We start from the raw sequence: 12,312 nt of genomic DNA, 5'->3' as shown, positions 1-12,312 counted from the left end.
TTGTGGCTTGAGAGAGCACTGGTTGTAGCCAGTGTGTAATGGTAAGTAATCAGAACTGCCCCAGGGTAGATTAGTCTGGACCCATGTGGTCGCGAGACTATATTGTATGAGTGTGGTATTTTAGAAGATCTAAGCTTGTATATTGCTAATTCCCCATCCTTGGGTAGGAAACATAGATACCTGTTGTAAATAGGTCCTAAGGAGGGAGGTGGTTACGTTTCGGCTGGGTTGGTGGTGTCTTGGTGAGCTGATTCTATCTGATCCGAAAATCCGGTCGTTACAACTATAGAGGTCTCTTCTATATTGGTTATTCACATGTAAAGAAGCCCCATATCCATAGGACTATGTTATTGAGTTGTTATCTAGCATAGCGAGAGTATGCATGTATTAGTGACCGAAACATGTAGACAGTGGTCATTTCAAAGCGATAGTACGAAACTGTCGTATGCCATCATCCATAGTGAGAGTATGTAAATCACACTTCGTAGACAGGTTTCCTATATGCCAATCATTTATATGCCAACAATTAAAATGTAATGGTATTAGCTTGCTATTATGCAGAACAATAATATTTCTCTATTTATCCTTACTGAACCGCCAAATGTTTAAGGTGCAACAAAAACTGCTGATATGTGTATATTTATTACATAGTAAACAGATGATGTAAATGGACTTTCAGCTAGGCTGATGCACAAAAGATAGAATACTAAAGCGGTGTGCAAATTTAAAATCTATGAAAGTGGTTAGGAAATACAAAAAAATGCACTGACTGATATATATTCTTTTAACATCTAGATAGATTCCACCAAAAGTGGTGATGATGACCCCAATCATTATTGTCCTGAGGAAGGTGTGCTAATCCAAACTCAAAGGGAGAGAGGAGCAACTGATCCAAACTCCCATGGAGAGAAGAGCTGCTAATCCAAACTCTAAGGGACAGAGAAGCTAGTTATTCATACTCACTGGGAGAGAGGAGTCGCTGATACAAGCTCCTAAGGAGAGTGGAGTTAATGTTTCAAACTCACAGGGAGAGAGGAGCTTCTGATCCAAACTCTTAGGGAGAGAGGAGCTGCTAATCCAAACTCTAAGGGACAGAGAAGCTAGTTATTCATACTCACTGGGAGAGAGGAGTCGCTGATACAAGCTCCTAAGGAGAGTGGAGCTAATGTTTCAAACTCACAGGGAGAGAGGAGCTTCTGATCCAAACTCTTAGGGAGAGAGGAACAGCTAATCCAAACTCCAAGAAAGAGGTGCTACTCATCCAAATTCCTAGGGAGAGAGAAACTGCTGATCTAAACTCCTATGGAGAGAGGAGCTGCTGGTCCAAACTCATACAGAGAGGGGAGCTGCTGATCCAAGCTCCTAGGGTGAGAGGATCATCTCATACAAACTCCTAAACTGAGAGGAGCTCATGATCCAAAGTCCCAGAGAGAGAGATGGTGCTGATCCAAACTGCTGGGGAGATAGGAGCTGCTGATCCAAACTGCTGGGGAGAGGAGCTGCTGTTTCAAACTCCTCAGGATAGAGGTGCTCCTTATCCAAACTCTTATGGAGCGAGGAGATGCTGATCCAAACTCCCAGGAAGAGTGGAGCTGCTGATCCAAACTCTTAGGGAGCGAGGAGATGCTGATCCAAACTCCCAGGAAGAGTGGAGCTGCTGATACAAACTCTTAGGGAGCGAGGAGCTGCTGATCCAAACTCCCAGGAAGAGTGGAGCTGCTGATGCAAACTCTTAGAGGGAGGAGCTGCTGATCCAAACTCCCAGGAAGAGTGGAGCTGCTGATACAAACTCTTAGGGGGAGGAGCTGTTGATCCATAGTCCAAGGAGAGGAGTTTCATAACAAATCTCCAAGGGACAGAATAGCTCTGATCCAAACTCATAGTGAAAGGGGAGCAGCTGATCCAAACTCCTACTGAGAGAGGAGCTGCTGATCCAAACTCCTAGGGAGAGGAGCTGCTGTTTCAAACTCCTCAGGATAGAGGTGCTCCTTATCCAAACTCTTATGGAGCGAGGAGCTGCTGATCCAAACTCTTAGGGAGCGAGGAGATGCTGATCCAAAGTCCCAGGAAGAGTGGAGCTGCTGATGCAAACTCTTAGGGGGAGGAGCTGCTGATCCAAACTCCCAGGAAGAGTGGAGCTGCTGATACAAACTCTTAGGGGGAGGAGCTGTTGATCCATAGTCCAAGGAGAGGAGTTTCATAACAAATCTCCAAGGGACAGAATAGCTCTGATCCAAACTCATAGTGAAAGGGGAGCAGCTGATCCAAACTCCTATGGAGAGAGGAGCTCCTGATCCAAACTCCCAGTGAGGGAGGAGCTACTGATCCGAGCTCCTAGTAAGAGTGGAGCTGCTGATCCAAACTCTAACCAAAAGAGGAGCTGCTGATCCAAACTCCTACTGAGAGAGGAGCTGCGGATCCAAACTCCTAGGGGTAGAGCTGCTCATCTAAACTCCTAGGGTGAGAGGATCTTCTCATCCAAACTCCTAGGCAGAGAGGAGCTGCTGATCGAAACTGAAAGGGAGAGAAGAACTGAAAAAGATGGCTTGCACATTGCCCCATGCTTTTTGCTGTGGTAGGTGGGATGTAAATGTGAATGACATAAGGTCATACCAATGGATGAAGAGAACTAGTTGTATATGCCTATAAGTAAGTATATTATGTATGTAATTTTAGTAAAAATAAAACGTTCTTGGCTGACTCTAGAGTTATATGGGAGGGAGTTACTTTCCTGGCTTCATTTTACACATGACACATCTTTACCTCCCACGGTTTCTGTTCCTTCATTGAGCTCCAAGCATCGCTTCCTCTTCCTCTTCTGGGGTCAGATGAATACATGTTATGTAAGGCGTGTGCCAATACGTAGACAGCAGTATAAACATTATGGATCAGACTAAAGTTGGTATTGCGATATTTATACAACCTTTGAAATGTCTCTTTTCCTGAGCAGTAAACATCTGATGAAACATTCGTCACATTTATATAATTTCTATCTAATAAAAGACACTTAAAACCTATCTCCCATATAAATTTCAGGGCTGTGTCACCTGGAAACTTCCATGGAGTGACATTGTGGAGAAAATCTCTAAAACCCCAAATTTCTTCTTTTTGGATTGAAAATGCCAGACTTTCATTGAATAAATGTAAGGGGAATCCAAAGTTGACAAAATTAGAGAAAGTCTCTGACAAAATCCATATTTTTTTGGTCATTGTATTCCATTCACTGTAGGAGAAATAATGTGCAGCGTTCACTGTACCGCAGTAGAGAATGACCACCTGTGCAGTTGATGTTCTAACAGCCTCCATTACTGTCCCCAGGTTCAATGGATCAGTGCTAGAAACATAAGCAGGAATCATATAAGAGAACTCGATGCAGCCTCCGACCTGACCAATCATGTTCTTCAGTTCTCTCAGCGCTCGCTCTCCGCTGTCATCATCCGTGGTCAGGACCCCCACCCAGGTCCATCCGAAATGTCTTAACAACTGAGCAGTTCCAATATAGAAGGAGAGCTCAGTTGGGACAGTCCGGTATAAGGATGGAAATCTTACTCTGTCATTGAGTACAGGGTTCTGAGCCCCGTAACTTACCTGCAAAGAAGAAATACCTGAGGTAAGAAATGTGAGGTGAAATTGGCATGACTCTGAAAAAGTAAGGCGGAGGCTACAAATCTCTGACTTTAGATGCACAAACAAATCTTATCTTTAGTTAGAGCTGATTGTAGTTGTCAAACAAGAAAACCAGGATAAACTGGGCTGAATCCATGTATCATGTCATAATTTGCTAGAAAACTTAGAGACTCATTTGGTCCCAGGTTTATGAAGGTAACTTTCACTTTCACCTTCGAGTAAGTTTACACATTTTTTGATATTCGTAAACTCTGTTTGCAGGTAACTACTAAAACCCAAAACAGTAGTAAACCCACCACAGTACATGGTCAACCACTAGTACTGCCACACTCTAGACCAGTAAATAAAAAAGGGGTGGACTTAAAAGAACCTGTCCCTGTATCTTGAGCTCCTGACCAGCCACATCCCTATTTTCTTCTAACTATCCCTGTTTCACAACCCAACCACCTTCTTTTAAACTCCCCTATTCCAACAGATGTAAGGAAAAAAAGTTATACAACACAGCAGCTTCATAATGCTTTGTTGCACATTCACAATTGCACTCACACAAAATGTGGAAAAATAACATTAGTATAGACTGACCCAAAGAAAAACAAAGATGTACCACTCGCTCAGTACAAATGTCTGCTCAACATTTGTGCAAAATGCTGCACTTTTAAGTTGAAAGAAGAAATTTGGCATAGAATGTAATATATTAAAGCACGTACAGATGCCCGAGAGGCTGTAATGAAGGACTGCTAAATTCTTCATTTATAGGTACCGTTTATTGAGATGCTTTGAAAGGAAACCAGGTTAACAACTGAGGGCCCTATTCACAAAAGTAATCTGCAACAAAATCCTAACTTTACGACTTTTAAGTATTCACAAAATGCATTTAGGCATAGTAAAGTTAGGATTTTGTCTTGAGTTTGTCTTAAGTTTTGGACGTTCTTAAAACAAAATCCTAACTAAAATTAAACTTAAGTCAAACTTAAGCTAGGATTTTATCTTAAGTTTGTCTTAAGTTTTGGTCTTAAGACAAAATCCTAATTTAATTTGAAGCTAGCCTGGCTGATGAAGGGTGTTACCCAGAAACCAGTCCCAGGATGCTTGTTTCCAGATTAGGGAACCTGACTTGGCAGTTTGGGCTGGACTGTTCTCATGAGGCACAGGGTCAAGACTGATTTGCATATAGCCGGGTCTGAACTGAGGAGGAAAAGTGGGCTAAAGAATGAAGATGGATTCAACCCAGATCTGTGACTGGGGGTGAGTGTCTGAAATGTTTCAGCACTCCGTCCATCATCTCCATGTGTTTGCTTTGGTCACCCTAAGTTGGCAGGGTATGCCTAGATGTGGGTCCTTTGCTCACTTTGCCACTGGATTCAAGAGCTAGCCTGGCTGATGAAGGGTGTTACCCAGAAACTGGTCCCAGGATGCTTGTTTCCAATTCATGGAAGACCTGGCTTGGCAGTTCGGGCTGGACTGTTCCCATGAGGCACAGGGTCAAGACTGATTTGCATATAGCTGGTTCTGAACTGAGGTGGCAAAGCGTGCTAAAGAATGATGATGGATTCAACCCAGATCTGTGACTGGGGGTGAGTGTCTGGAAAGTTTCAGCACTCCGTCCATCATCTCCTTGTGTTTGCTTTATGCAATCATTATAATATTTGCGCAGAATCTATGCAGCCATCTAAACACCCACTTACAAACCATGCGGTCACTGAAATACTGATAATGATTCTTATCCTCTGTTTCAAAAGGGGCTCAAGCTCAGGTTCAGTTTAAATGCAGTTTCTGTTTGCACTCGCTCTATTTTCCAAATTCCTGATACCCTCCGCTTCTTAGCTGCAGTCCGAAACAGCGTGAATGCACATCTCCGTTCGGTTCACCAGTGCGGGTGCGAGAGAGACACCACTAGGCTGAGCTCGGTGGCGGCTTCAAACCGCCATCTTACTCCTCCTCTGCAGAAGCCTTAACCCCTTCGATGCTCATGAAGGAACGGTTCCGTCATGAGCATCGGTTGAGCTGTGCTCATGACAGAACCGTTCCGTCATGACCACGCCCGTTTCTATTAGGGGTCAGCACCCGGCGGTAAATCGTACTGCAACGATGTGGTTAACAACAGTGCAGTTTTTTAAAAGAAACGCGATTTAAAAAAGGAAACGCTGTACGAAGCCACAGCTGACAGCGTGCGTATCCCGAAGGATGCGTAGGATGTTGAAACTGGTGGAGACCACGGCGATTTTGAGATGGAAGTACAAGCCGAACTTGTTGCAGAGGTGCTGGGAGGGAGTTATATTCGTGTTTTGCTGGTAGGATTGGTTAATTCCTGGTTGATACTGAATAGTTCCTTGGAGGTACTTGAGTTGGCAAGGATCTTTTTCTAGGTGAAAGTCCTTTTGGTGGATCTGATGAGTTTGTGGTATTCTGTCATGCCGTTCTTGTATGTGGTGTGGTCTTCTGGGGATTTGCTGTTCCCTAATTCTTATTGAGGCATCTGCAGATGCGTCTAGAATCTTGGTGGTCGGAGGTAAACCAGGTAGCCTTCCTGGGGTGCTGTCTGCGGGGATTGTGGAGGAATGCAAGCTCATCTGCGCAGGTGGCAGTCCATCTGTGAAGTTCTTTGGCTGCAAGGTTAATGTTGGTTGAGGTGGGAGGTATCGTGGTTAAGGGTGGAGTTGAGGTGTTCCTCAGTGACCTTACTCCAGTCAAATTAAAGTTAAATAATTATGTTACCAAACAGCTAAACTCAAACTTTGTGTAAAATATGTCTATGTATTTGTTGTTCACTTTATCATTTGTATTGGCAAATACTGATGTCATTTTGACCCCTAGTGTTCCAGTAAAGAAGGAAATTAAATTTTTGATTTAGTTATTTTGACAAATGAATACAAAGGGAAAAGTTAAATTGGTATCTTACTAAACAGCTACACTGAAACCCTATGTAAAATATGTCTATATATGTTTTTTACAGTTTGTTAAAAACACCTGGTATTCTCAGTCGGTCCTTGGCAATGGCACTATCTGTGCAATCATCAAGGACTTTCTTTCTGCATCTCTCTGCAAACATGCCTCCACGCATAGTACTTGTTGGAAGATGAAGTCCCCTTGGCTATTGAGGGTGTTTTGGGCCCAAGTATCCCCCTTGTTACTTCCAGCAAGTTCCACACAGTCAGTTTTCTAAGAGGTGTTCTGAGGCCACACTCCCTTTCTCCCCCTTTCGGCAAACATGTCGCCTGGCACACTACTGGTTGGGGAATAAAATTGTCTTGAATGCTAAAGGACCTTGGGGACCCTCCGGGTACTTTCTATAAGTCCTACTCAGCAGGATTTCTGAGATTTGGTCAGAGGTCCCACCCCCTTTCCACGCCATTATGCAAAGACCATTGCTACTTAAAGAAACATGGAAATTCACTGCAAAAACAAAGGTACAGGGCTCTTAAAGTTAGTAACTAGAATTTAAAAAGACATTAGAAATACAATGAAACAAGCAAAGGTTACAGGAACGTTATAGTTAGGCTCACGTTTCACTTGTACAAAACCAGAGAAATTCAGCAGGTATAGTTAGCTGAGCTTACTATAACTCATACCCCTGCAATGCACTTCTTATGAACCCACATATTGCATTACTCATGATATGGTCAGTAACATCACTGATGATATCAATGCTGATATCTCAAATTATACCAATGATTACATCATTCACAGAATCTCTGATGCAGCAACTCACACCCCATGTAACCATTCAAACACCCACTCCAACATCTATACAATCATTCTCAAAACCATTAACAAACCCATACCAGTATGTATATACCCACTTACTGATTCATAAGTCTACGCACACACATCCACTCAGTCACCCATACAGCCACTCATACACCCACTCACTCACTAATACAGCCACTGATATAGCGACTCAGAAAGCCATACAGCCCCTCACAGTGTCAGTCACTCATAGAGCTACTCACACACTTACTCACTCACCTACAGAGTCAATCAGACAGCCATTTACTTACCTATAAGGTAATACACACTAACCATGGGCGTAGTACTTCACTACGCGCGCGGAGCACGTGTAGTTTGTGCTACTACGCACTACGCGAATTGCACTTAGCACAGTGCAAAAATGCGTAGTGTAGCAGGCATTTTTTGCTTGCTCGCGGTCCTCAACATCAAGTTGGCGACCACGAACGGGCAAAATCAACATCCTGGCAAGACTTTTATCTCATTTGCGATCACCAACATTAAATTACTGATCGTGAGCATGAAAAATAAACCTCCTGGCGGGATTCTCAACGTGGGGAGGTCATGTTTCTCATTACGAATGGTCGAGTATGCTCGCGACCGCTCGCAATGAGAAACTACCAGTTCGTGTTAAGAAAGCTGCCACCTGAGTATAAATCTACTCGAGCAGCACAAAACTACCGATTGCACTGTGCAAAATGCCGTTTACAATGATTGCACAGTGCGGACAAGCATCCAGCACAGTGCAATCAGTGTGAACTGCATTTTCCCTATCGCACTACGCAGTTCGCGTAGCGTGCGTAGTGCAAAGTGCACTTCACATACGCTACTACGGAAACTACTACGGAAACTACGTAGCGCTACTACGGAAACTGTGCCCAGTTGGAGAACCACAGCCTTAAGGCCCGGCGGCGCAGGGTATGCCTGAAATCCCCGGGATTCACATGCCTTGTCAGAAACAGAGACACGGACTCTTCGTCTGGTGTAGAAGATGGTATTTATTAACTGCAGCTAGTACAGTGGTCTTAGAAGTCGTTAGTATAACAAGGTTCAAAAGAGACTGCCACTTAACTCCGTGGCGCACAGGTTTATATACGGTACTATACAATACAAAATGCAATCACACAAGAGCATGAGCTATAGGCAAGCATTATAGACAATGTTTTAAGTCTAAAACAACTTACGTTCCCGGTTATGTTCGTCACTCGACCCCTTAAGTAAATTACAAGTGAATCCACACAATTCGATTTATGAGTAGAGGAAACACAGCTGCATGTTTTAGAAGGACAATCGTGAAACAGGAGAATGCATGAGACATGTAGCGAAGGACAGCAGATAAGATAACTTAGAGAAAAGAATGGTGTGAACCAACAAATAGTCCGGACGGGGATTAATCAGCTCAGACAGGAATTAGTGTACTCGGCCAGACCCTGACACTCGTTAGTAAACATAGGCAAAGAAGCCACCTGACACATAAATGCAGAAACGACAAAAAACATCACGTTCGCCGTGCTGCCTGAGTGAGGGCAACATAAAATGGCGGCGACTACAAAATGGAGGCTGAGCACGAACAAATTTGTAATTTACAGACACCCGCTCACATATTCTTACAGATGGTAACATATAATCAATGATCTACACAGACCCTCACACACCCACTCACTAACCTATACAGCCTTTTTCTCAAAATCCCTCACTCACATACAGTCACTAATATACTCCAACACTTACACGTACTGCCTTTCACATATCCACTTACTCAACCATATATCACTGACACATTAATTCACTCACTGACACCGCCATGGACACACTAAGTATCTTATACAAGCCTTATCTTACATTCACTAACCCATACACCCGCTGCCTCACATAATCACTCATCCATGCAGGCAATCACACACCCTCTCACCAAGTCACACAGACACTCATACACCCATCCATGTACTCACACAACCAATCAATAAACCATACAGCCACTCATGTACCTACTCACCAACCCATGTGCCATAAGTCTTGATTGATTGAATACATGAAATGCCTAACACGCCCTCATGATAGGCCTAACTGCTCAACCACGCTGTTAGTGATTATCTAAATAGCCTCATCTATACCGCTGGGGATCCCATGGAATCTGTGCATACTGTACCTTACTCTTGGTGAAAGCCGTTCAAAGACCTTGCTGTTAAAGTCTTCCAAAATGTTTGCAAAAGTATAAGATTTTGCATTGGCTAACATGGCTATTGTCACATGCTTCCAAGTGCCATTACAAATCTCTGCAGTGTCAACAATTGCAGATATTTTTTATCTAACCCAATCAAAAAAAGTTCAGTGTGTAGTGATGCACATATACTCAGTGGCTGGGTCACTGATCCACATATCTATTGTCAGGTGGATAGAGTGTACAACACTCTGCTGCAAAGCTTGTCCAAGCAATTCCAACATATTGTGATGTAGCACTGGAACACCAACCAAAAAACAATTGCCAATACTGCTACAGATTACTATACTGAATCAATTTATGATATAAGAACTGACCATCACTATATCATGAAGCTCATGAGTTGCTTTTAATTTTTACTCTTATTTTATTTTTTAGAGAAACCATTGTCAATTTTTACATACATATATTACATTTAAAAAAAAGTCCACAACTTTATAGACCAGCTACCCTAATGGTAGCGTGGGCAAAGCAGTCTTAGGCTAAACTCAAGAGGGCATGTGAAGCAAGCTGTTTTACCATATGCAATCCCTTTTAATACCAAATGAAAGGACACCACACAATATGTACTTATTTCTAAAATAATCCCCTTTACTCTTTATGAGCACAGGAGCACAAGCGTTAAACAAAGAACACAGTATAACATACAATAGGCTGCACAATTATGGATAGGCTGGGTGGCCCCTCAAACCATATATTAAGAAAGTGGTATAAGTATCATGTCACAAACAATGAATAGGCGTAGGGCCTTGGGAATCGCTGGGCCTACACTGGACTAATGAAGGTTAGGTTGGGAGAGGCCCACAGGATACGGGTGCAGAGTCTATAGGCAAACGTGTTTACCATACAAGTCAATGGTGCGTAAAAATCAGAAAGTTATAGGTTTCAGAGACTTCCGACTGGACTAGATCTTAGCCACTTAAAACTAGGACACTAGACGTGTAAACCACTATAGGAGCACTGGAGTTAGTTCGTTACCTCACCCACATGAAGCCTGGGGAATAGGTGCCAAAGTGTGTCGGGTTTCGTCGTGAATTTCTATAGAGCCTGTAGATGTAGTTGCTGCAGGAGTCCGGTTGGATCCAAGGGTGGATCGAAGATGTAGAGTACCTGAAAGCAGAGGGTACAGAGTTCAGGTCACTAGCTAGTGACCAGCGAGGAACCAGGAAGGAACCAGGCGATGTTGGGTTGCAATCAGGTGATGTCGAGGTGATTGTCTCCACTGCCACGTGGACCAGGAAGGATCGAGGATGACCAGCTGGCAAAAACGAGCTGTCCCACAAAGGCTCTTGCTGTTGGCAGTGACGGTACTCGATTCGGAGTCACCAAGCCTTGGCAAAGGCAACCCACGCAGGATACGAAGATGGCTTCTTGCTCGGACCGGGAGGGTCAGATCAATGGCTCCTTCTCAGGGGAGCTGGGGCCAGTCTGGAGCAACCAGACCCGCAGTGTAGTTTTGAGGCCACTAGCCAACGGGCAAGCAACGGACAATGCATCGAGCAGGAAAATTGCAAAAGGGCCCCACGCAGCACTCGGAGAGTGTGAAGAGGTGATCTTTGGAGCACAGGCTGCTCGGAGATTGGGCTTCTGAAACCCCAAAGCACAGCATCGAGGGTGCTTTGGGAGCTGTGCTGGAAGCACTTTGTTGACTTTTCAAGATGGCCAGCCCCACGTCTCTCGTCGCCTCCACGGGTCTAAGCTTTGCTAGTACTGTGGATTGGGCTGTTGAAAGTCTGGGAGTCCTGGTCTTGCCGGTCTCTGCCGTTTGAGCTCCGGCGGGAGCAACGGCAAAGAAAGTCTTGTTGCGCTGATGGTGCCTGCTTGCACAGGGTGGCCACTCTTTGACCACAAGGAAGATTCTTCAGTCTTCCACGTCGAGCGGGATGTCGAAAGGGTCCAGATGTACGTTTCAAAGTTTCAGTCAGGATGATCTAAATTGCATTGGTACAGCTCCTACCTTTATTCTAAATCAAGGGGCTGGATCACCTGCTAGGTCCCTCCTATGGGTGGGACCCAGGAAGGGGGTAGTTACACCCCTTTCCCTTTGTCCAGTTTTGCACCAGAGCTGTGGCTGGAGTGCCCCAGCACCGGTTTGAATTGGGCTATGCATGGGACGCCTTGTGCGCCCCAGGTAGTGTCTAGTTTCATTCAACCCTCCCTGCTACAATCCACTATCTCCTGTCTGGGGTGGTGTAACACCTCCCTGTGACAGGATACCATTTGTCAAGGCCTCCCCTGCCGGAGTTTCGGTCAGCAGCAGGAGGCCAGACTTGTGTCTGTGGAAGCAGCATCCATTTTATGATCCTGGGGCTCTGGTTAGAATTAACCGCGTTTAAGCAAAGTAACATGTCTTCTCCCTCTAGAAGGGTGGAATGCTACCCCCATCGCCAGGACTGGCGAGGGGGTAGTATTCCAAAGCGTATGACACCTTACACAACATGTTTTGATAAAGCCAAACCAAAGTTAGCAAATAACCGCGAGGATTATAATGCACTTAAGAGTATATGGTATGGCAATATCCCAGAACAGCTAAGGGAGTTGGTCCCGACAGCTTCAGACAGGCTCAGCTCATGCTAGAGCACTATCTCACTTAAAACCAAGCACTCTGCCTCCAAGATTGATAAGGCCTGACATAGGAGTGACTCACAGGTTTATATGTGTCCAGATATAGGTTTGGATATAGGTGTACTATATCTAAGCAAGGAGTGATTACACAACCTTGCCCCAGCTGAGTGATC

At 44.3% G+C, this 12,312-nt stretch overlaps 1 protein-coding gene across 1 annotated transcript in view; it reads right to left on the bottom strand.

The window, feature by feature from the left end:
• LOC147725260 (vomeronasal type-2 receptor 26-like) overlaps positions 1-12,312 on the bottom strand; it is a 303,578-nt gene that overhangs the window by 37,341 nt on the left and 253,925 nt on the right. The window contains exon 4 of the mRNA XM_086918226.1: positions 3,188-3,588. Within this exon, the coding sequence (XP_086774352.1) occupies positions 3,188-3,588 (401 nt within the window). The remainder of the gene's footprint in view (positions 1-3,187; positions 3,589-12,312) is intronic.

The sequence above is a fragment of the Lissotriton vulgaris genome, chromosome 4_1, assembly GCF_964263255.1.
Source record: "Lissotriton vulgaris chromosome 4_1, aLisVul1.2, whole genome shotgun sequence".
Classification (NCBI taxonomy): Eukaryota; Metazoa; Chordata; class Amphibia; order Caudata; family Salamandridae; genus Lissotriton; species Lissotriton vulgaris.
Note: the sequence above shows the minus strand (reverse complement) of the source record. Positions and strands in the feature narration are given on the sequence as shown.